This window comes from Suillus fuscotomentosus (genome assembly GCF_016647785.1).
Source record: "Suillus fuscotomentosus strain FC203 chromosome Unknown F5891scaffold_20, whole genome shotgun sequence".
NCBI classification, from domain to species: domain Eukaryota; kingdom Fungi; phylum Basidiomycota; class Agaricomycetes; order Boletales; family Suillaceae; genus Suillus; species Suillus fuscotomentosus.
Genome location: NW_024539532.1, coordinates 551,125 through 575,687, shown reverse-complemented (window position 1 = coordinate 575,687; position 24,563 = coordinate 551,125). Strand labels below are relative to the sequence as shown.

General features: G+C 47.8%; 8 protein-coding genes across 8 annotated transcripts; 3 read left to right on the top strand and 5 right to left on the bottom strand.

Annotated features, from left to right (window-relative positions):
• Positions 1-8,914: 8,914 nt before the first annotated feature.
• Positions 8,915-10,831, bottom strand: F5891DRAFT_979289 (uncharacterized protein; the record flags this gene model as incomplete). Its single annotated transcript, XM_041376867.1, has 10 exons — positions 8,915-9,023; positions 9,250-9,370; positions 9,402-9,492; positions 9,540-9,703; positions 9,881-9,932; positions 9,989-10,008; positions 10,102-10,204; positions 10,335-10,382; positions 10,667-10,689; positions 10,741-10,831. The coding sequence occupies 10 exons, from the start codon at positions 10,829-10,831 to the stop codon at positions 8,915-8,917; spliced, it is 822 nt and encodes a 273-aa protein (XP_041227377.1).
• Positions 10,832-11,557: 726 nt separating this feature from the next.
• On the top strand, positions 11,558-12,277 carry F5891DRAFT_1221425 (uncharacterized protein; the record flags this gene model as incomplete). Its single annotated transcript, XM_041369434.1, has 3 exons — positions 11,558-11,637; positions 11,688-11,810; positions 11,866-12,277. The coding sequence occupies 3 exons, from the start codon at positions 11,558-11,560 to the stop codon at positions 12,269-12,271; spliced, it is 609 nt and encodes a 202-aa protein (XP_041227376.1). The 3' UTR covers positions 12,272-12,277.
• A 176-nt stretch (positions 12,278-12,453) lies between these two features.
• On the bottom strand, positions 12,454-13,011 carry F5891DRAFT_950088 (uncharacterized protein; the record flags this gene model as incomplete). The annotated part of the gene is made up of 1 exon (XM_041374924.1): positions 12,454-13,011. The coding sequence occupies one exon, from the start codon at positions 13,009-13,011 to the stop codon at positions 12,454-12,456; it is 558 nt and encodes a 185-aa protein (XP_041227375.1).
• A 1,546-nt stretch (positions 13,012-14,557) lies between these two features.
• On the bottom strand, positions 14,558-15,506 carry F5891DRAFT_1187273 (uncharacterized protein; the record flags this gene model as incomplete). Its single annotated transcript, XM_041366812.1, has 4 exons — positions 14,558-14,758; positions 14,809-14,964; positions 15,015-15,408; positions 15,463-15,506. 4 exons carry the CDS (start codon positions 15,504-15,506, stop codon positions 14,558-14,560), a joined length of 795 nt encoding a protein of 264 aa, XP_041227374.1.
• Positions 15,507-16,481: 975 nt separating this feature from the next.
• F5891DRAFT_979286 (uncharacterized protein) lies at positions 16,482-17,536 on the bottom strand (the record flags this gene model as incomplete). Its single annotated transcript, XM_041376866.1, has 4 exons — positions 16,482-17,005; positions 17,056-17,109; positions 17,165-17,236; positions 17,287-17,536. 4 exons carry the CDS (start codon positions 17,534-17,536, stop codon positions 16,482-16,484), a joined length of 900 nt encoding a protein of 299 aa, XP_041227373.1.
• A 270-nt stretch (positions 17,537-17,806) lies between these two features.
• Positions 17,807-20,057, top strand: F5891DRAFT_979285 (uncharacterized protein; the record flags this gene model as incomplete). Its single annotated transcript, XM_041376865.1, has 6 exons — positions 17,807-17,944; positions 18,006-18,689; positions 18,719-18,850; positions 18,902-18,946; positions 18,999-19,350; positions 19,399-20,057. The coding sequence occupies 6 exons, from the start codon at positions 17,807-17,809 to the stop codon at positions 20,055-20,057; spliced, it is 2,010 nt and encodes a 669-aa protein (XP_041227372.1).
• Positions 20,058-21,093: 1,036 nt separating this feature from the next.
• Positions 21,094-22,850, top strand: F5891DRAFT_1187270 (uncharacterized protein; the record flags this gene model as incomplete). The annotated part of the gene is made up of 7 exons (XM_041366811.1): positions 21,094-21,234; positions 21,300-21,425; positions 21,471-22,031; positions 22,080-22,154; positions 22,206-22,250; positions 22,324-22,498; positions 22,555-22,850. 7 exons carry the CDS (start codon positions 21,094-21,096, stop codon positions 22,848-22,850), a joined length of 1,419 nt encoding a protein of 472 aa, XP_041227371.1.
• Positions 22,851-23,518: 668 nt separating this feature from the next.
• F5891DRAFT_979283 (uncharacterized protein) lies at positions 23,519-24,537 on the bottom strand (the record flags this gene model as incomplete). Its single annotated transcript, XM_041376864.1, has 6 exons — positions 23,519-23,637; positions 23,735-23,841; positions 23,889-24,015; positions 24,068-24,117; positions 24,241-24,281; positions 24,310-24,537. 6 exons carry the CDS (start codon positions 24,535-24,537, stop codon positions 23,519-23,521), a joined length of 672 nt encoding a protein of 223 aa, XP_041227370.1.
• Positions 24,538-24,563: the final 26 nt, after the last annotated feature.

Here is a 24,563-nt window from a genome sequence, read left to right as displayed (position 1 = left end):
ATCTGTGTCGAAACATTTGAATGTCCGGACTCATGGCATTCGGACATTCACAGCATCGAACCTCCAGGCGATGAACTCCGGACTTGTCCACGATGACCATGGTGTTTTCCTTTGGCTGGAACTCGGGTCCGGACACAAATGGCAGATCTTCAGGCTTGAGCAGGTCTTCGGGTTCATCTTCTTCAAACAAATCCCACCGATCGGTGACCGCCGGACATTGTTTGCCATCATGGCCAAGGTATATAATGAGTCCCACATGAGCTAGACAACTCCGCTTGAAGAATCGCCCATTCCATTGACTGATCCAGTGGAAAGGATTGCTATGATGTTGACTCCTGCAACAGCCCGTGCAATAAAGTGGCTCGCCAAGACAATCTTGACATTTGTACACCCCATCCTGTTGGCAGATGATGCATCTCCTGTCTTCGGGTGGAGCTTCTCGATCGAGGAGGTGATGTAGATATGATTCCTGCCTTGGCAGCCATTGCCTGAGGTAGTCATTTTGACTCTGTATTTTGAATGCTTAGCCATAGTTTGAATGACACTCCAACATTGTACATGAACTTGCCATGGTTTTTGGGAGTTGCAAAGGCTCAAATGAGCCTTGGTCCTGCTCGTAAGTATTGTCAGGAAAGTCTTCCCAAGGAGGCGGTGCCTCAACAGGCTGAATTGTTGGTGATTCCAGGGGAGAGTTAGGCATGGACCTGTAGGCATGTCGCCTCGTGCTTGCAAGTGGGACCTTGACCCAAGTCTTCCTACCTTTGCTGCCCCTTGCTTCCACCCTGTGAGATTTTTGCACTGGGGTGCATCTACCTATCTTCATCTTGTTTATTAATGTTGCAAGCAAGGCATCAGCTCAGGTGTAATGAATTGTTATTGCAATATGATGCGGTGCAGTCCTGTTGGCTCATTACAAATTCATTTCCATTAATGGCTCAGGGTCCAATATGGGCTGATTAACCTATCATTAGGCTTTGCTCAAAGTTCAACTTCGCACAATTCATTAATACTTCCACCTTGCAAATCCTTAGCCATTTATGCATTTTGATTCACTATGGCAAGAACAGGTCATTCCACCAACACGACTTCCGGAAAACACAGGATGCGTCAACCACAGTCTCAGAAGCTCACGGACAAGGAGATTTTGGAGTTGAAGAACTACCTTCCTGAGTAGACTGCTGCCACAAGGAGTGAGAAGCGAGCGATTTTCACTGCCATAGCAAGGGCGGCCAGGTTGTTTGCTCCTAAGTTGGACCAAAAACAATGGAAAAAGAGGAAGCAGGTGAGGCTTCTTTGTTGCGTTGAAAAACTAAATTTTTAATGTCACATTCTTTCATCAACTCTTAGGTGTACAAGACTTGGTTGTTCAACAACAAGAAAAAGAAGGAAAGGAAGGACATGATCAAGTATGGGAGGAAATGGACTCCCAGGATGGTGGTCTACCAGCAAAAACGCGAAGAGGTGCTGAAGAGGATTGACGACGAGTCCAGGGTAAAGCCAGGAGATCCTGGTATGTTCAAACATTATCAGGCGGCGGTGAAGAGAGTCATGGCTGAATTGGATGACGATGAGTTGGAGAAGGCTAAAGAAACAGCCAAAGAGTGGTCCAACAACTGTCCGCCTCCAGAGATACAAGCACAAGTCGCTCGTAAGAAGGGTCCGGCATATATGGAGCACTTTTCGAATGAGATGTGGAGGCAATGTGGGATGAGAGTGTTTGTGATGTCGGCTTGGAAGAATGAAAAGGGCGAGGTGCTGTTCGGGATGTGAGTACATTTATCCATCGACGGAGATTTTTCGTCTCAAAATATTCATGCAGGCATGATGATAATGAGGCCTTAGGAGATGGGGACAGCTTCATGAAGACGAAGGACTGGGAGGACATTGAGCCAGTGTGGCAGGAGTACGCGCAGGAACAGTTCAGTGAGTGTGTGAACCATGTATACCAGATTGAACATATTGAGCATCACAATGATAGGTGCCGGGGCACGGGATGGAGGATGTCAGGTCAAGGGAGGTCGAAAATAAATTCAAAAACCAGCCTTCGAACTCGAAATGGACAGGGAGGGTATGCCACTCCTTCCGGACATCACCGACACCAAACTTGAGGAGAAGAAGGCCATAGTAAGGGCCTTTCTTACATCGCACTATCGTGAGTTTGTCGTCGCATCACCTGACAAATTGTTCAATGCATGGACAAAGGGATATGCTCCGGGAAGGACAAGGCGGTTGTGCCATGGAGTGCCATTGTACAAAGTCAGGATGACTTCGTGGCCCGGACGTATCTTCCGGCGGATGTTGACTTGAAGGAACCTTCGAAGCTGCAAATTTGGGACACCACTACCTTGCTCCAATTCTGGCTCACTCGGCAAGAAACAGGTGAAGGGCCCACATTTCTGTTCAAAGCATGGAAGAACAAAGATGGGGACATGGTACCATCTGTCATATCTGGCAACTCGCCCTCTCCTCAGACTCATATAGTGAGAAGGCAACAAAGGGTTACCATCCGAAGGCCTCGGGAGTCATCGACAGAAGCCGAGAGTGATAAGGAGAGTGCCACTCATCATATGGAGCATAATGTGGATGATGACCTGGCTGACGGGAGACCTCCGCTGGAGAAGCCCAGGACGGGAGGTCCTACACCCAGAGGGCCGGCAGTCCCACATTCAATTCCAAAGCCTCGCCCGGCTAAGCTGGCCAAAAAAGGTGCATTACTGACATCATGAATGGGAGACCTCCTTGCTGGGTTAACTGACGACGCGACGGGCGAGGTTAGAGATGATGTTGAGATGGAAGAGAGTATCACGCCGCCGGCACAGAAAAGGAGGCGGGGCACTCGAGTCACTGTTGAACCATCCACGAGGACAACCCGGAGTAAGTTGCAAATGCCAGTAGACAGTACACCTAGAGTAACCAGAGCACGGGGACGCACTTAATGTACATATATCTTCCTGCCCTCATGTGTAATGTCATATGTGCTATTATGTATATGTCAAAGTACTAACAATCAAATTGTAATTGCCAAATGCCAATTCTCGAGTACCAAGGCCCGAGTACCAAACCCCGAATACCGAACCCCGAATGCCGGTCACCGAGTACCAAGGCCTGAGTACTGAACACTGAGTACCGAACACCGAGTACTGAGCCCCAAGTACTGAGCCCCAAGTACCAAGCCCTGAGTACCAAGCACCGACTACCAAGCCCCGACTGCCGAGCACAGAAAACCTGGCAGCGAGTACTGGGTAGGTAGAGTATACAAGTACCAAGGACTACCTACTGAGTAGTACTGCAATGTGTCTACTATGAGACATTGATCCATATTTACATGTTACTTGAGTCCTCAAAGGCCTCAATGAGGGTATCTAATACCTTCAGCATTTCGGAGGTTGACTCCCTTACCCTTTGCATCCTCCGGAGGTCAGCATCTGCTTTTCGCAGCTTGTCGCATGTTTCAGCCCATGCCACCCTGAATGGTCTGTCAGCCTCAAGAATTTGGGCTACTGTAGGGGCAGGAAGATTTCCATGATGCTGTTCATAATCTCCCAGGTGATCTACAATTGATTGAATTTGCAGGATATTCGCAGAGATAAATAATCAACTGTTGTATACTTACTTTCAGCTTGATCATAAGATCCGATTGGCATGAACTCCTGAACCATGGCACGCAGTGCTTCATTGTTGAGTTCCGGCTTGGGCGATTGACGTTCGGGAGTTTCTGACATAGCTTAGGAGATAGCATGAGTAAATCACATGAAATGATATGAATATACATACCTACAAGATATGGGTGCACCTGGTACACCCGGAGTGGCCGGATAGGGCTCCGGAGTTGATTCATTCACTGGGGAAATGCCATGAAAGGTGACCATGGGATTGAAAGAGTAATCTCACCAGCCATAGGAAAATCGGGTACAACCGGAGCATCATCAGACGAAATCAAGGTATCCTCCGGACCAAGATACAAGTCCGGGTCATTGTACAGGGCCAGTCCATCTGCCAGAGCCAGAGATGACAGATCTGGACATATGTGATGAATTTGCACATGTAAAATATGTACATTTGAATTGGAAAACATACCGGGAATCACATTCAACACATCCAAACCACCGGACGACCCAGAATCAGAGTCTAACCTATCATCCAGCCCAAGGTATATATCATCTAATGGATCTGAACCATGTCAGATCAATTGACTGAAATCAGAAAAAACAAAACATACCAAGGGACATCTGGGACTGGGAGGACTCATCCACATCCATTGAAGTAAATTCAGTGACCGGAGGGTCATGAAATCTGACCCCAGGTTGAGAGCTCATGATATCTGATGAGCTGATGCACTGATGAACTGATTGATAACTGATAACGTTGAAGTTCAACACATGGCCAGCAATTGCCGGAAGTTGAACCATGACCAAACAAACACAAACAATCAATGAATTTTCAACATCGTCCTTCAATTGTATTGTTTCTTTGAAACTTCATTCTATTGATAACAGATTTCACCCTGCTTTCAACATTCTCACATCTGTCAACTCCATCCAAATGTCTACTCAAGTTCAATCTTCATTCCCAGTGAAAACCGGACAGTGCGGGAACATGTGAGAGCGTGCGAGAGTGTTACGCATAGTGCCATATCATGTAGATCTGGTTGATAGCAAATGATGAGTATTTTCTTGTGAGCGCAGCGCATGCAAACACATGAACTTTGCACAAACCTTGCGTGAATCCTGCTTCCCTCGCACTTATTTTGCATTTGCATGAGTTCCGTAATATTTACATTTGCTATCTATATGCATGTCACTGCAGTGCGCGAAGTAACAAAACCTTTTCAAATCTAAAGTCCGTCTTCATGTCATCAACACCCCCGAGTCTCTTGTTCCCTTACCGTCGTGTTTCCCCATACAACAACACCGCAGGCAGCTAGTAATCCGCTCGAGTCCTAAACATAAACACTTAAGTTTCTTCAATGGCAGCACCCTGACTCAGAGCATTTGCCTTAGTAAGTTCTGTCAACAATATTCAAGCCAATATATTATTGAATACTATGGGACTGGGTGCATATATGCGCAATTGCTGCTGTCTTTCTAGTACTCCTACGGGTCAGGCAACAATACAGGTGAGTCATTGTGATATCTGCAGCATCAGCTTGCTATTCTTGATACTGCCATTGATATATGTTCCCTCAGACCTCTTCACAATCTTCTATTCTCCAGGCGAAGGTCCAGTGCCATTCATGTACTCCACAGAGGCATTCCCTCTCTATCCATGATAACGGCATGTCCTTTGCTACTGCGACCACCTGGTTCTGGAACTTCATTCTCTCAATCACTTGGCCTTCGCTCGTCTTGGCCTTCAAACAACAAGGTGCCTTCAGCTGGTACGCAGCATGGTGCTGTCTTCTCTGGGCACTCATCTTGTTATTCGTGCACGAGACAAAAGGCAAGACCCTGGAGGAGCTCGACCAAGTTTTCACTGTCCCCCTTGGCATGCACGCTGCATATGGTCTGCGCCAGATACCCTACGGTATCAAGATATTCGTGTCGAGCACCGGGGGTGGCGAGAATGCGAAGAGTGTTTCATACCATTCCAATGCATTGTATTTGTATTTTGTACTATTAATAGTAGTGATAGCAACTTGAAGCAATATGATATGAACCGTTCTCGCATGATATAAACCATTTGTAAGGAATGCGAGGGAGTGCCACATCGTGCAGAAAGAACTTGAACGACTCTCGCACGACGACGCACGATATGGACTCCTTTTACATCGTGTATTTGTCCGGATTTCTTGTCGAGATCGTGCGAGGGCGGTTTCAGCTGGCGGTGCACGATGTGGCACGCTCTCGCATGTTCCCGCACTGTCCGGTTTTCACTGGGCTTCATTGGCCAACCTCAAGGCATCCACTGCTCAACTTGTGGGCATCATTGCCGGCGCCCAGCACATCCCGGCCAGCTCAGTGGACGTCCACCTTGTTCTAACAAAGCAGGTGACCACTCTTTTGGTATGTTGAACTCATTAAATTAGTGTAACATTAATGTTTGTAATGTCTGGGTAGGCTGACATCATCCGGGCCCATGAGAAAGGGGAATACATCCCTGGAATTGTGGCGTCCTGCTCTAAGGAGCTGATGAGGGTGCGTTCCACGACTCCCTGGGCATTGCCCAACTGGCACAGCATTGGCCATGATGACCCCCGGGTGGCTAGACATGCCTGGCACAAGCAAGTCCGTGCCTGGGAGGCATTGGGTGACAATTCCTGTGATCTCCCTGTTGTCCCTAATGTTTCCACTGGCCCACTCACTGTCAACCTTCCATCTCCACCTGTTCCTTCACCTGCACCTGTCCCTTCCCCCACCCCCGTCATTCCCTCACCTCCGGTCGTCACCGGACCTTCCGGCAAGACGACCCCCGAGGTCTGGGACAAAGGAAAAGGTAAGGCCACCTCCGTTGACCTGTCACCGGAAGTTGGGGGGAGCAACAAGAGGAAGTCTCCAATGATTTCTGGACACTCCTCCCAACCTCCAAAGTCAGCACTGAAGGCTCGCAAGCATGTCAAGTCAAGTCAACTCCCCAAGTTGAAGCTGTTTGTGGAGTCGGAAGATGATGAAGACCCAATTGTTCAGGTATGTGTTCTGGCTGATTTTTGACATGCTCTCAATTTGTTGCAGCCGATTTCGCGTGGAGTGCCGGAGGTCGTCCTTCCCCAGCGCACCATTGTGGTAAGGAAGCCCCAGTCGCCTCGGTCACCCGGTTCCCCCAAGAAGCAATCATTTGGGCCTGCTTCAGTAAGTCTGCGTTTTTTGTTTGGACCTTAAATATATGCTCATGTGTCCACAGCTGACTGCCGGCAGTCGTCCGGAGGTTACAGTGAGTCGGTAGGACGAGCCAAGGTGACTCTATGAAAGATGCACTGTAGTGTGGCGATGGCTGCTACTACAAGGCACTGGCGCTACCTCTAAGACTCTACCAGGACCTTTGACACCTCTAATGCCCCTGACACCTGCAACACCTCCTGCCTATGCACTCCTTGCTCAGCTCCTATGCAACCCCTACTGACACATATACCCCCCCAACAAATGCGACACTCCTGGGTCGCGTCTCTGAACGGCGTGTCTAACGCAACCGCTTCTAGAGGAAACGAAGGTTGGTCTTGAAGAGTGTACACCATCCTCGCATCTTCGCTCGTCTCTCCTTCCAACGTCTTGATGCTCACCCCTCCCTCCGTCGTTTCGCCACTCGTTTCTGCCGCTCTGCTGTCCTTTACTTCTTTCTGCAGCTCAGCTAATGCTGTTCCAGACCGAGGTATGAAATGGCGCAGGCGTCTGGCATGGTACCAGCCTGGCATTGGAAACCCTTCGAGGGTGGACAGCGCATATGAATTGCTGCGTTGCGAAACGACGCGTCGTGGTGCAGACCACCGAGGCACGAGTTTTCATGAGGATTTGAAGGTACTATCTAACTCATTAGCGTAGACTTGAACTGACTGTCCTGGGGCAAACACGACTTCACCTGTTCCAGATAATAAGACCTTTCAATCGAACTTGAGCTTGCATTTGATGGCGTGGATCGTGGTGTGGAACTGTGAGTCCAAACATTGTTGTGCCACATAGGCTGAGTGAACGTCGACGTCACTTTGTGACAGTGCTGAAGCTGTGACTTGCGATGGTGTGATGGTTGTGTTGATAACCAACCCCAACAACAACTCTTTCGGCAAGTACTGGAATGCGGGAATGGTGCGTTCGTTGAGGTGTTGGATGGCTGCTTCGAAGTGATCTGGCCAGCTAGCTGGAATTTCGTCCAGGGTTGCTCCTGCGCTGGACTCGTCTTCTCCCAACTCTGGTGTGCAGGCTCGACGCAATCTCCCCAACAACTTGCTGCCAGCCAATCAGTTTCGGCCCAAGAGAATATGTCGGAAGGATTGGCCGTTGGCCCAGCTGATACAGGAAGGGCCAACTGGTGTTTTCTCAAGCCCATCCGAGATCATGTACGCATTCTCCTGGGCCGAAAAATCACCAGTCGGCCCTTCCTGTATCAGCTGGGCCAACGGCCAATCCTTCCGACATATTCTCTTGGGCCGAAACTGATTGGCTGGCTCTTCCGATATCAAATCCCAACCATCCGCACTTCCGAGATCACATGCTGGGCCCAACATTACTCGCTTGGCCCAACTGCCAGTCCTTCCAAGTATTCTCCTGGGCTGAAAACATACCTAGTTGGCCCTTCCGACATCAACTGCATGTTTTCTCGAGCCCATCCGTTGGCCCATCCGAGATCATGTATGCATTCTCCTGGGCCGAAAAATCACCAGTCAGCCCTTCCTTCTGACATATTCTCTTCGGCCGAAACTGATTGGCTGGCTCTTCCGATATCATATGCTGGGTCAACACAAAACCTACTGGTCAGCGCTTGGGCCCAAAATCACTAGCAGAGCCCTTCCGAGATGACATGGATATAGAATATCCAGCTGGGCCTATCTGTTCTTCCTTCCAAGACATATATACAGGGCCCATCTGTCACTCTCAGTACCTGTATCCCAATACAATCGGCCCGCTTATCCTATTGATCTCACACTTGGCCGACCCGCCAGCATGGGTACTATTCCAAGCTGTGGGCCCATCCGTGATCAGCTATGCTTGGGCCCACATTGGATGGCCCGCCTCACTGGGTCGATTCTCAACCTTTGGCTGTCCGACTAAGTCGGGAAATGTTACTGAATGGGCTCGCTTCATCAACTTAATGTGCTAAAACTGATGAACCATCCACATGAATTCTTTATACCGACTCTGTGACTAGGTCAATATTTGTAAGACGTAGGCTGTGTGGTCACGTACCTTAGGTATTTTTAAACGCATGTTGTCAGTGAGTCGTTCTAGACTGGTATAGAACTCGTAGCCAGATACTTTGCTTGACCACGTCAGAATGAGGAAGAACTCCAAAACCCGTTTTGTGCAGGCACTTTGAGGATAATGTAAGGTAGCTGGATACCACTCGCAACATAACAGTTGCTGGCGATGAGAGACTTGCTGATGGCAGCCACAAAAATCAATGTTTACATGGTGGATTCCATTGGTGTGAATAACGACGAAGGAGTTATGCCCTCTTTGCAGACACAAACATGGCATTCCTTCGTGTCCGAGTTGAACTCTCAACCCTATGTCAGCCAAGGCAGTGCAGCTCAAAATAAGTCCCATTCCATTTCTGCCCATCGTCAAAAACATACTAATAGAGTCAGAACTTTGAAATACTCACCTTAATAATATGTAAAGGATAATGTGCGTGCCTTGATAAACAACAATACTTGCACAAAATATCCGGTCCATAGCAATCTTCGCAGCGATATAGTCGTTCTTGTATGTCGTTGTCGATATCACTGCACGAGCACGGCGTCGTCACCAAGGTACCACGACACTCCAGACGTAGCTCTTCTAGAAGATATTCTTCATGGAATCCGGTATGCACGCCGAGCCCCATCCATTCATGCAAAGGTGCGTCCTAATAAAGAGATAAGTTTTTGAAGGGGAAATTTATTGAAATCGCACCGAGTTCACATAATGTTTCGCTGGTACCTTGCCCACTGTGACGGGTCGAGACTCGACCTCGTCGAATGCCAAATCATCGCCGAGTGTTGGCTCCCAAGGATCTGTCTCCCAAGTGTCTGTTTGCAGGGGCCAAGCTTGGTCTTCCGGCAAATTTCCTGCCCTCACTTTTGTTGGAGAACAGGGTACGATAACTTGCCTGCGACCGCTAGTTGACACCTGCTACCATCCTCGCATAGGCTATTGTCGTATAGTTGTCTGAGTCAGACTCGTCATGGTAAACAATGTATTTTCTTTTCTTTGACATGAATAAGCTCGTTTGAGGGTAAAATAATAGAACTTACCAGAATATGCCCGCTCCCGCGAATGAGTCCCTCCCTCCCTCGAGTTGTAGTGCTTCAAAAAAGATGCACGTATGAAAGAGGGTGTCAGACGATCACTTTGGTAGATACATTAATATAATAGGAAATACCTGGTCGATTCATCGCTCATTCAGTTACTTGCATAAATAAACCAAAAGACCTGTTAAAAGTCTGCAATTGAAATTTTGAGCTTGAATCCAAACCTTCAGACATGTCTACTGCTACTATGCCTCCACCCTCACCCAAGATGTCCAGCGCTCCTATGCCTCCACCCTCGCCTGACAGTCCGCACAACGTCAGCGATGTCTTCCAGTGTGGACACACAGACATTACACTTCAAAGTGTCTGTGGTCAGTGCGGTCATTGAGTGGCTTGAATCTGCATGCCAGACTGCTGTGGTGAGTTTAATTTAGCACCGACAGAATCCACCACTCACTTGCTTGTTAGTTAAGCTTGTAGCAATTGCCATCGTGGATCTATTGGCCTAAAAATTCAACGAAGAATGAAGCTTTCCGCCGTATGATCCATCAAATTATTTGGGAGGAAGCAGAGGAGGATTACAACGCACGGCTTCAAGCATATGAGGCTGCTGTAGCTGCAGCCACTGAAGGCACTGAGACTACAACAGATCAAGCTGCTTTGTACTCCGGCGTGGATGAGTGATAATGTACGTTGAATCTTCTTAAATACATTGAAATGACTGTTGAACAATTCATCAAGTTCAGTGTCTGTAGCGTCGAAACTCAAAACTTTGTATTTCTCACTTACATAATAAAACTTCTGCATTGCACCTATAATATGTGTGAACAGTGACATTGTGTCTTAAAAGATAAAGAATGAACCTTCGTTATCTGACAGTGCTTGATATTGTATGTGGTCGATTTCTTTTGAGATGGATTCCAACGATGTTTGTGCGTTGTAGACTTGGATCATGTACAAAGTAGTTGATTACATAATGAATGTTGAACTCCGAGTGATGCATCATGTACTTATGTGTGGCTTGTGTGTTAGCACAGTGCTCATATATGTGAATGATATTGATGTTATTTGCCATATTCCTTCGTTATCTGACACTAATTAGTTAGCTGATGAGCCCATGAGCCACTGTGCGTTGTGAATGCATGATCGAACTTGCTGCATGCTGACTGGACTCCGAGTCAGCCCAACTTGGGTTATGGTCCTACCATCCATTCAAGATCGCTGAAGCATGGGTCAAGTTAGCAGTCCTACCATCAAATAATCAAGATTACACCTGGTATGTAGTTCCAAGTCATTAATTAATAGTATTTCATTGATTTGAGCAATCGTGTATTGGGAATGCACAATCGAACTCGCATGCTGAGCTTAGGCTCCTGGCCGGATTATGGTCCTACCGTCGAATCAAGATCACTCAATTTCACCATCATATCATCAAGATCACACCTGGTAAGATAGCTCCAAGTCATTGATCAATAGTAGTTCATTGATTTGAGCAATCGTGCATTCAAGGGAATGCACAATCGAACTTGCATGCTGAGCTTAGACTGGCCCAGTTATGGTCCTACCATCGGATCAAGATCACTGAAATATGGGCCTATGTGGCAGCGAGTCAATTTAAGGTAATTAAATTCCTTATATAAAGGTGCTACATTCATTTCCTTGTATTCATGATCTTTCCTCATGGTTCGCCCCACCATTCATCACACTGTTGCAGCCAAACAGCAGGCATCATGGGATAAATGCAAAAGATACTATGAAAAGTAAGTTCAACTATTATTACTGCCTCTCTCCCTGCAACTGAAGTATTTAGACACAGAGACCTCATTTTATTGAGACGTCGTCTCTGTCGCACAAACAACACTCCTTCCATCACAGCCGAGTCTAACACGAATGTCCTAACGGACTTGGATGATGAGGTCGACTTTGACGCAATGTATGTCTTCTTTTCTCGATGATAATCAAGTTCCTTCTTTAATGATCTGCTGTAGTATCACTTTGTCTGATTGTTTGGGGCTCGTGCGTGATGCAAAGAATAAAGTCCTGGTAATTGTTCCTTCCAGGACACCTACAATATACGTCGAGGGCATCCTCCGCAAATACGCTATGTCATTGCGTGACAGTGTTGCTGGGGACATTGAGGTATTCAGGGAAGGGCTCACCATGGTCGAACCTTATTTGTTATGGGCACAGCAGGGGCAGGATAAAATTTTCAACATGTGTGGTGTATGTGACAAATGGCATGCTGCTGACGAGGTTTCCAGGTTCATCGGGCATCTGGTAGCTATGCTGGAGGATCTCTACAGACTAGCTCTTTTAGGTGATCTTGACGAGGCTTATTTACTTGGGGAAACAATGTACCAGAAGACCTTGGGACTGGAGGCTCCTGGAGTATAGCCACTTCACTTTTAGAATACAATGTTAATTCACTCATTGCCACAATCTATCAGCAAGCGTGGAACAAAATCAGGTTGGACAATTGCGTGTTCAAGTTGATGCGAGATACAAAAGTAAATCAACGTAACATGTATTCAAGCGACTCGATTTCTAGCCTAGCAATCCATCAATCAGCAAGTCTACTACTGCCGATTACACGTCCTCTTCGATGATGATACCTTTGCCTGAGTATCAGAGTGACCCCGTTTCTTGTTACCACCGGAAGACTTAGACTTCGATATAGAACAAATTGCAGTGAGCTGGTCCAAAACCCAAGTGACATCGTCTGCAGCATCTTCCCAGCAGGACTCTTCGTGCTCTTTGCCATTGGCACCGTCTGCCCACCATTTCAAGGTAGCTACAATTGACAACATGCTGTTTGTGCCTGGTTTGTTAAGGGTGTCCCAATTGCCATCATCGGTGCGAGGGAGAACTGCATGTGCCGTGAGTGTTGGCGCCTGACATTTTCTCCACTCCGGTTGAAGTGTCAGCCACCAGGACCACCATTGCGACATGAATGCGTCTAGATCGGGTATGGTTGGTTTCCCTTTACGTCTGCAGGAAATCCACCAGTGGACTTCGATTGGACGATGCTCGCATCCCAAGGCAGCTTTCTCATTCGCAAAGCTCGAGGCATCCTCGAGGCATACCAACTTTTCAAATAGCTGGATCAACTGGGGAGAAGCCGGAGCGGGATTCATCAACTGCTGGAATGGATTTCTGAACCATGGTGGGCTGAGCAGGAGTGCAGGTAAGTTGAGTGATAAGTTGCCGTCAGGAGATGCTGTACATGAGCCTGGATGATTAATGGTGCAAAAGAGAGGCATCGATTACATACTTGCAGTCCAATTTGAGTTACCAGTGCACTTGTCGAGATTCGTGTGAGGCGTGTCATGATCATCTGTAGCTCCTTCTGTATCCTGTTCGGCAGAGGGTATCTCACCCATATCGTGATCATTGACAGGCTCATGAAGATCTTGCCCAGCTGTTAATATTAATATGTCAGCATACTGAGCGCCAGCACTCACCAAGTGGAGCAAGTGGATGATTAACAGCCACCCCAGAGACACCTCTGAGACATGGATCAATCACGTTGTCAGCGAAAGGTGGGAGGGCAGTGATATTGTGAACGGGAGACTCAATTATGGTCGCAGATGTGATTGCTAAGGAGATATGAATTTAGTACGCTTGTATGTCAAACTAGATATCATATTTACCAGGTGGAACAGGAGGACGATCGATGATTATCTCGGCCTCATTAACGGGGGTGTTGGTTTTCTTGGCAAGCTTGTCAAATTCTTCGGTATCTTCCAGCATCTCAAACACAGCAGCTTCAGATGAGCGATCCAGCACTGTGGATGCCTGATCCGGCACTTCGGATGTCTGATCTGACACTTTGGATGTGAAATGGTTTCCATTGGGCACGAGATGGCTTCCCCTTGCGTTGAGTCGCCTGAGAGCTGCCTCTTTATGGCGTGAATTAAAGTGTGCAACACTGTAGTTTATTTTCTTTGGTGCAAATGGTAATTCCCTGTGGGTTTCTCCTTCGCTATCTGTAGAGATCGATGAAGCTGAGGATGATGAAGACGAAGATGAGCCGGAGGTCGGGGAAGATGATTTGGATGATGATTCGTCCATCTCAGAAGGTTTAGAAGGCTTCCGCCGAGAAGCACGACCTGGTTTAGTACCTTGCTGCCATGGCTTCACTCAGCAGGATCTAAATTTAGCTGCTGTCGGTTTATTCGTTTCACCACCTGTCTGATCCTCTTCGGCGTCGGATTGATCGCCTGCCTGCGAAATGGTGAACATGTTATTGAGATCATCTGGAAGGCGACGGGAATCGCAATCCTGTTTGGCTGACAGCGATTATCATAGAGTTAGATGATAGAAATGAAAAAAAAACATACTATAGGCTTGTGATAAATACTCTTGAAAATATTTAGTAACCATCTTGAACTTTTTCTGATCTCGGGTCTGCCAATTGCATGGTATGGGACCCAAATCAATGCCCTCATGCATACTTCCAGTGTGACGTTAGTCCTGTGTTAGAACAATATCAAAAAACATACCTGACGACAATGATTTTTCCTTGCTTCTGAGGTTCGGGTCCACCGACTAAGAGGGATACGTGCATGCCAAGAGTTGCGGACATACCAGCCAGAATCGGCCCAGCAAAACTTGCTAGGTTATCCAGGGCCCTAATCAAGTTGGTTCTCAATACAGATACAAATGAAGATATTCGAACACTTATGCTTGTCTGTCGATGGGAGATGTGGAAGGAGCAGCTTCGAGCTGGTCCTTCCATTCTTGGACTGCTGCTTTACCTTCGGCTTGCGCTTTATCCTTCCAGTCAGTCTGTTCTTCTTTCAATAGCTTTTTGAAGCACTTGCGTGTGATCTTGTCACGGAAGGCTGCCATCTTCTTGCTAGGTAGCCCAGCACTGCGCCACTTCCAGTAGAAAATGAGCCTTGATTTCGGTCCCGAAATGGTCTTTTGACCATCACTGGTGTGCTTGCAAGGTCTTCAGTTTGTTTCGTCGGACGCCAGAAAGTTGGCTGAGAAGCCGAATCCATTTGTTGTTCTCTGGCTTGCCATTGCGCACGAAGCAACTTCTTGGAGGACTTGGCACAATAATCTAGCCAGCTCTTGATGGCCTACTCAAGGGTTAAAAATTTTGTAGATAAATACATGTATAAACACTTACCTTCTGCATTGCAATAATCTTTTGCGATTTCTGCTTGAGTTCGACTGGGGACAGAGACTCGTCCGACTCTGTTTGTGATGGATCGTTCTCAGAAGGCTTGTCTGATACCTTCAACTTCCAGTGATATCGTTTGAAGTAATCTTTCACCACCTCATGTACATAATCGTTCGCTTGTGACTTTCCCTGATTGATGCACTCACGGTAAGTAGATAAATGATTGTTCAAAAAAGCCAGGCATGAGTTTTTTGCCCAGCTGCGAAACAGCTTTTCCACATAGGCATTGGGATCATCACTGTTTGTTCCAGGAGCTGGTGTAGGCGGCGCATCTGGGTCAGGCAATGGGGTGGGAAGTGGGTTGGATAGTGTCACTACAGGTGTGTTGTCTGGTACCGGACTGCTTGTTCTATGGGTTGAATAGTAAGTAAAAACCATCAGAAGTTGAACTGACTCACTCCATCCTTGTGAAATGCCTAGACAGTCAAGTATAGTCATGAAAATAGTATCGACTGACAGCGTTTGTAATCAAAGTACATACCAAATATGATATATGATATATATTTTCTAATATATATAAGCACAGAGCGTTTGATCCCGCAGAACCAATTCACGTCTACCCCACGTGTGTGCTTAATGTATAAATGGTATTGTATGATTATTAAATGAATATAATGCCAGGAATATTGGAGGCGGGTATTTCAACAGGTGATGGGATGCATAGGAAGAGGGTCTCAGCCATGAGCGGTACTTGCCAGCGTGGTAGGTCAAAGTGCACAATTGGTAGTTGCCGTGAATAGTGTCTATGGGAAAACTGGTAGTTACCATATATACTAGGTCAAATTCTACAACTAAGGCTGATCTCCTGTATTCATACTTAACTAGTTTTTAGATTAATGCCAACTCGCGAGAATCGAATTTACGATCTGTCATCGCACAGTATCAAGCTCACCAGGAACACCTTGAGCATGGCAAAGCTGACGCCATCACATTATTGAATGAGAACCATCACAAAGAACTTGCCGAATTCCAGGTAGGGTTCTGCCCCACAATGTTGGCATTCTGACTGTCTGGCAGAATCAGATGACGTTGGGTTTGCATGAAGTACAACAAGAGGTGTGCGTAGAACGAGACAAGCTATTAGCTGAGAAAGATGCTTCCTTTCAATACAAGGCTAGGATAGCCAAAGAGAAGTTGTTTGTTGAGAAAGAAGCCGAGTTGGCCCGCCTCTCTTCAGACTACAGTAGCAAGATAGCTTCATTGGATGTGCATATTGACATGTTCGTATGGGGAACTCTCCTGATATATATTTACAGAGCCAATTGCGACAAGTAGACATCACAAGGTCCTCCCCCTCCCCCCCCTCATGGCGCCATCTTGTAGGTAAAAGACCTGTCGCAACAAGCACAAATATTGTTGGATTTTCAATAGTAAATTCATGTCGTTATTGTACTGTTTATTATCTAACACTGCTCATGCCTCCCCACAGTGCTGTTCTGCCATCACCGCTTTGGATGGCTTGTTGGTATCCATCGGATCACCCCATCCGCAGTCATATTGATCCTCCGCAGAGTCATTGGTGGATATGGTGTGATGATCTTTTGGATCATCCCAGCCACAGTCATAGGCATCAGCGGGTGACTCACCGGATTCCATGATAAATTGATGATCCATATGGTCATCCCATCCACAATCATACAGATCGTCCCTGGACTTACCCGGGAGTGTGATAATTTCATCATGCATCGGATCATCCCATCCACAATCGTAGGCATCGGCCATCAATTCAGTTGAACCGGTGATGCCTACATCATGGCTAGGATGGCCCCATTGGCTGGCATATGGATCCTTCGGCGACCCCTCCGAACTAGGATTATCCCATGCACAGTCCTGCGGATCCCGGTCATTTCTTCCGGTGTTGTCGGCAGTGAATCCCGGTGGTGAGACCCTGTGTACCGTAATGTCAGAGGTCCGCATGCTTTCCAGAAGATACATATCTTTAGACGTTTAGAAAAGCAAAGTCGATCGAAATTAATGGGAGGCTCACCGGACAGCATGCTTCTGATTTCGTCCCAGTGGCCATTGAAGCACAGCTCGTATGCTAAGTCACAACATCTGGTGAGTGAAATTCAGGAGTATGGACACCATCAGCTTACCTTGATCTCTTTTTGCGATGGGGTCATCTGTGTTTTCATAGCCGGCTGGAAATTCATTCTCCAAGTTATATTCTGTTGTTGCAAGTTTGTTAGTATACCGGCTCAGAATGGGGCATGCTTACTTTTAAAACGTGGATAGTCCGCCAATCCGACTACTCCTTTGAACTTTGATTTTCTCAGCTTAGGAGGAGTCCATGACTCTAATGGTACATATGCACCCCACCAGGCGATGGGATCTTTGTCCAGAGGAAGGCGTAGTGCTGCCGGACTGTCTCTGTCGACATTGCTCCCATATATGGAGAACATGGAGGGGGTACTGCCAATATATGGCTGTTCGGGAATAACAAACCGAACTTTTCTTGGTATCATCATGGTTTGGTTTGAAAAAGATTCGAGGAGGATAAACAAACAATCCGACGAGTGGCACCGTGTCGCAACTGTGGACCTTTGAACAATGGTGGACGCTGTCATGATCTTACGTCATCATATCCATGTTCTTCACATTGCACGACACTCGGGAAGAGCCACAACCCGACGTCTGGATATAAATCCCGACCCGTGTGCAAATTTTTCAAAGTCACCTTTCTGTCCCTTCCGTATACTATCTCACCCGTTACCCTACAACAAAGTTTTAACATCGCCATGACACCTGCGGACACAGCTAACGAGGCTTTGAATGAAACACTGGCGGCTGTGCAATTGTTGATGAAGCGGTGCATGATGTTGCGGCAAGGCGATCCAGAGGCATTAAAACTATCGGATGAGATCGCCAGACGGCTTGTGAGTGTAGTTTGTTGCTACAATGTTATTACTTTCATTAATATGAACGCCTTTGACAAAGGCAAATGACTTGAAGCGTCATGCAGGGATTGCAACTTCGTTGTCCCCGGAACTATTGTCATGTGCAGCCGTTGTGAGAGACTGCTCAAAGGGTGGCGTCTTTCAGACTTCGCCGGATTGGGGGTCTGTTACTGACAAGGATCCGAGAATTAAGGGTCACCCGCGGTTCAACAAGACAATCAATTACCGACCTATCGTCAGCATTGAGAGTCCTGATCTTCCTGACGCTCAGACTCCAACAGCAATAACAAGAATATCCTCCTCTTCCTCCTCCTCTGGAACTTCGGCACTGGTCTCATTGACAACACCACCCGTCGCGGCTGCATCTACTTCGGTCCCTCCTCCCGGTGACATAGACCGTTCGAGCATATCCGCCGCACCGGCAATAGAACTGTCGTCATTGTCACCGTCCCCATTCTCAAAGGCATTGGAACCTCTGACCCCCCTTCCTGTGTCAGCTCCAATCCCGCTGAAATACAACCTTTTTGTGCCAGGCATTAAGAATGCGGTGAATACAATTCCAAAGGGCGGCAATGGTAAGAAGAGACGGGCGGAAGATGACCAACCGGTAGAGGCTAAATTAGTTGACAACTCGACTTCCCGGTCACGGAAGTCTGTTCCGAAGAGGAAAAGGGTAATGTCGGCTGATGAAGACAATGAAACTACCAACCCAGTTCTGATGCAGGTGAGTTCCGCGTCTTTCGTTCGGCATAGCTGACCCACCGCATGACTATATTCCCTAAGGTGGTACCATCACAGAGCATCACCGAAGAGGATTTGGCATCGGCACGTTCGCATCACTCGGAAGGCACAGATTATAGAGGTTTCTGGGATGCAGAAAGCAGGGTAAGTGGTTTTATTGGGCAAACTGCAGATGTTGACTCGGATGTTTATCAGCCTGTTGAATGGGGCCAGGACTCTGCTATCGCCACGGCAGTGAAGGTAACCTTATTATTATTTGCATGAAATCTCATTGACGCTAAGATGTTTGAAGTATTCCGTTCGTCATCACCCACAGAAATGCGACAAGTGCACCAAATTGGGTGTGGCCTGTCTTGTCCTCCCGGATAAGAAGTTCGGATGCATTCGACTTGCCTGCGCTAATTGCGATGATATGAAGATCACATGTGCGATCAACGGAGTCGGCGTCCGAGAAAGAATGCAGGCAAAGGCAAAGGCAAAGGCCACAGCGGCAGGTGACGCCCACCCTGTCAGACGATCTAAGTCACGTGCCCCCAAGTCCCGAGTTGTGAACAATACTCCGGTCAATACCCGGTCCCGGCAGATCTTGATACCGCCGGCGCTGTCCTCTTTGGATGTTGAGCCTAACAACATTGAACGCGGAGGTGAATATTTTCATTCCACAGTTGGTACTTGAACTGAAACTTATCAAGACTCCGCACCGGATGCTAACCCAATGTCTATTGATATTCCACCGGTTCACACAGCGGTTCAACCGATGCCTACGATGCGCCCATCGGTGCAAGCCGAGGCGGAAACGCCGCGAGCAGTCAATCCCACGCAGCCCGAGCCAACTGCGAGGGATATCCTCCAGAGCATCCAGGACCTTGGAAGGCGGCTTGATCTTCTCGCCACCAGCGAAAGGGTCGATGAGTTGGATGCAAGACTCGGTTCGGTGGAAGATGTCTTTGGGCGGCGATTGAATGCACTTGAGCAACGTCTCAATTCATCTGATACAGAATGGAGAGCAATGTCAGCTTCTGTTGGCCATTTAACCATTGCTCTTCGGGATCATAAAGATGATCTTACTGCACATCGTTCCCGGATCAACACTACCGCTTATGCCCCCCCAAGTCATGCAAATGCACACCTGCCGGCCTGGCTCGCTCAGAGTGACGAAGACCCGCACATCTCAGCAATCGGCCGACAGTGGACTCATGCGTGGGATGTGTCCGTGATGACGGGTGTTCAAGGGCATGTCGGTACCTCAGCATCTGCTGTGCTCGTTACGGAAACCGTCGATTCCATGGTCCTGGCAGCGGATGTATCGCCAGACACCTCTAGCGATCTCTCAACGATATCCGATGATTAAATACTTATTATTGGATCTTGATGGACAGTGATGATGTCATGTCTTTACTTAGTTTTGATTGCATTCATTTGGTGCTCCTACATACCGACGATATTAAATGGGATCCTGTATTGGAAGGTGTGTGACGTTAATAGTTAGCCTGGGCCAGGAAGATCAATTTGAATATTGTGTTAGCGTTCCAGAACTAAGTCGTCTGAGTATCAAGGTGTGATATATCCAACGGCATAATGCTCTGGTTCGGATGGTTCTTGCGCTTGTGGCACAGGCATGAATGCAAGGTTTGTCACTCCCGACTACGGCCCAGCGAATGCTATATGTACTGCATATTCATCCGACATGAATATTCACGTCAGATCAGGATCTGATATTATTCGGTTGCATGCTGTGAGGCACATATCCATCTATTAGCTATACCAGCATCCGGAACATAAGTATCACAAGCCTCTGGCATGTCGCCCTATATTTAGAGAATGGTAATGATTATGACAATCTCGTGCTTATAGCAGGGCCCGGCAGACCCATGCCGTCAGCATGAATATGAACGTCAAATCCGGATCGGCATTGATATATCATTACAGAGTTCGGTTGCAAATATGTGGTGCTAGACGCCCGATATTACTCACAATCTTGTATTATGTAGTGTAGAAGTTTGATGGGTAGACCTACTTGCACAGTATACACAGATGGAATAAAGAATGCTTTACCGGCAGGAGCCAAATGTTTGATTCTCGCTCCAGCGCCAGATGAATGCAATGTTAGAGCAATCATGTTGAACCGTTATAACCGTTACCACATTCGGATTCATTCATCCGGGGAGATTATTACGTAACATTGCGTCAAACAATTGTCGGACCTCTCATGGATACAAGACTGAGACCACAAATTTCCAATCCACAATCCACAATCCATCACTTTCCAGTAACACTCACAACCGGATCGATAAAATCCAGCCTTGTCGGAATCTCCCAAAATCAGCTTTTGATATCTACTGTATTCATTTCTCTCTGCACCACCGTATTTTGTTTACAAATCCATCATGTCCGTACCTCCGGAAGCAGCTGACGACACATTGAAAGTCACACTGGTCGTTGTGCAATCGCTCATGAAGCGATGCATCAAGGTGAAGGAGGGTGATCCTGAGGCCTTGAAGCTATCGGATGAGATAGCCAGGCGTGTGGTGAGTGTTTCTGATGTTCCCCTCAAAATGCTTTTTGTCAAACTAACATTTGTCATTTGATACAGGCAAGAGACTTGAAACTTTACACGGGAACAGCAACATCATTCTCTCCTCTGCTACTCTCCTGTGCCGCCATTATCCGGCAGTACTCAAGGGGCGGCGCCTTTCAGAGTGTCCCTGACTGGACCTCTGTTACTGACAACGACCCATGAATCAAGGACCACCCGTGATTCCAGAAGACCGTCCACTATCACCCACCCTCTGCGCTTGATGTCCCCATCATTGCAACATTGAGCATTCCCACAACCATTCCCGCAACCACTTCAGCTCTCATTGTCCCGCCATTCCCACCCTCAGCTCTCCCTTCCCTGCCATCCTGCACAGACCTGGATCTCGTCACCAAGCCGGTGGCGGAACCGAGACGATCATCACGCATACGAGCACGCAAGAATCCATCCCGTACGGACCTGGATATCGTCGCCAAGCCGGTAGCGGAACGAAAACGATCTTCCCGCCCACGAGTGCTCAAGAACCTGCCACCTCTCAGTCGTCCGGCACATCCACCCTTGAGATACCCGCACCTGTATGTGGCCGAAGCTGAGAGGGAACAATGGAAGGCACTTTTCGAGGCCGGCGATAGCAAGAAGAGAAAGGCGGATGATGAAGATACCGATGGGGCCGATGTAATTGAAGCCTCCAAGTTGGCTTCCGCGTCCCAAGAGCCGATGAAGAAGAAGAGGAAGTTGAACCAGAATGTCGACAATAGGCCAACAGGAATCATCGATGTGAAGCCAAAGGTATGTCTGTTGATCTTGGTTCATGCATCCAATGACTTACCACTGCAGACATTACTGACTGTCACCACTGACAAGGTTGTTCCACCAGGCGATGAAAAGGCTTTCTGGGACGCAGACACTCGGGTATGTGATCTGCACTTATCTATAGCGCTGGTATGCTGACCAATTTCAAAGCCTGCAGAATGGGGCTCAGATGCTCACATCGCCACTCCGTGCCAGGTAAGTCTGTCAGTACATTCACAGGAGTCCATGGCTAACATATGTCAAGCATTCCGTTCATTACCATCCTCAGCAGTGCGACAAGTGCACAAAATTGGACATACCCTGCGTTGTCCTTCCGGACAAAAAGTTCGGCTACATTCGACTCGCATGCGCAAATTGCGACCAGATGAAGATTACGTGTGCGATCGACGGCGTCGGTGTCAGGCAGAGAATGCAAGCGAAGGCCGTTATGGCTATAGTTGAAGGTGAGTTTGCTTTCAAATCCGGCGAGGATCTTGAAACCAATCCTGATGACTCTTAGAGGAGAAGCAACAGCCTGGTCCGCCGGCTGGTGTGCCCATGTGCACACTCCCAACCGTTGGCACAAGCCCTCGGCCGGAACAGGATGATCAGCCTGCGCCAGCCAACATCGCCGATCCCGAGCCAACTGCAAGGGACATCCTGCAGGGCATCCGTGACCTCAGCAAGAGACTGGATCTCTTTGCCACCAATGACCGTGTGGATGCCTTGGAGATAAGAGTGCGTTCGGTGGAGAATATCCTCCACCAGTGGTTAGACGCACTGGAGGAAAGGCTCAATGCCTCAGATGCCCGGTAGAGAGCGATGTCGCCACCTCCGGTATATGTAGAACAAACTAGTTTCCAATACCATATATAGTGTACTTTTAGCTATTCTTTCGTGCTGTTCCCGGTCACTTTCCCTTGTATTCCAGTTCTCGCTCTCTGTATTTGTTAGATGAGAACCACATTGTTGTTCCCCTCAATATGTTGTGATCCGTGGTGAGGGAATGCTTCAATTTCATGATGCTCACATGAAACTGTGACAGCCAATGGCATGATAATCCGGTGTAGATAGTCCATGCAGTCGTGGGTGCATGACCGATGCTACATGCATGGTGCATCCCTCCAAGAGGTGTATCAATAAAGTACATATATGACTGCCTATTATCATACCATCTTCTGGAACCAGGCGTCTCCAGCTGATCGGCTGTCCGGTCATCACCTGCTTATCGGATTTGCATTGCTGTGCGACTTTTGCGGGTCCGACATCTTCATTTAGTCCTATTTTCAACTCTTTCCGAGACGCAGCCCTATAAACTTTCACCATGTCACCTTCGGAGACCAAATGCTATCCGTGTCACCGTAATATCTGTCGCCCCTTCCAAAATCAGATATGCAAGTACCGGGCACTCATGAGCCTTTCCGAGATTTAATGCTTCACTCTTTGGGCCGATCAGTAAGACACTCTATAGACTCAAACATCACTCACCAGACCTTCCTGACTTGCTGGGCATATCCTGTAGGCCCTTTCGGTACTCTGGACCAAACACTAATTGACTGGGCCCATCCGTCACTCATTCCGACAATCCGTAGATGCACTCTCACTGGCCACTTGTGTAAGCCAGTTGAGGATAACCAGTATCTGTCACTACATGTGCACGGACAGCCAACAATCCCTAGCCGAGCCCTTCCCTAACTCACGAGATGAAACACCAACACCGGGCCAGAGAAATATCCTACTGGGCCTATCAGGAAATTCCTGCACTTGCACATGTATGAAGAACATCCCGCTGGGCCCAACCATCAGCCTTTCGAGATCGTGTATGTCTCTCATGGGCCAGAAGCAATAACTCACTTGCCCTCCGAGACCAAATGCACACCCCATATTCTGATTGATCGGCCCTTCCGAGACCAAATACATTCTCTTGGGCCACAAATTACCAGCAGTGCCCAACCATCGGTCCTTCTAAGATCATGTAGGCCTATCATGGGCCAGAAGCAATAACTTGCCGGCCCTTCCGAGGTCACATGTACCGTCCAATTCATTATTCTTGTTAATCGGCCCTTCCGAGATCATTTGATGCCTATCTTGGGCCAGACACAATCACTCGCCAACCCTTCCGAGGTCACATGTACTGTGCAAGCCGTATATTCTTATTGGTCGGCCCTTCCGAGACCAAACACATATTCTCCTGGGCCAAAATCACCAGCCAGGCCCAACCGTCAGCCCCTCCGATATCATGTAAGCCTACCATGGGTCAGAAACAATAACTCACGAGACCAAACACATTTTCTTGGGCCAAAAATAACCAGCTGGGCCCAAGCTGGGCCCATCGGTAAGCCCATCCAAGACTACCCAGCATTTGTACTGGACCGAACAATAACCAGCTGGGCCTTCCCATACGCACTGCCGAGATCAATACATTTGGGCTGCACGATAAATGGAACCATACATCGCATCTCCGGCCGGGATCATATGCATATCTGGTGGGCCTATCCAGCATTCCTTCTGGAAGATCCTGTACGGCTG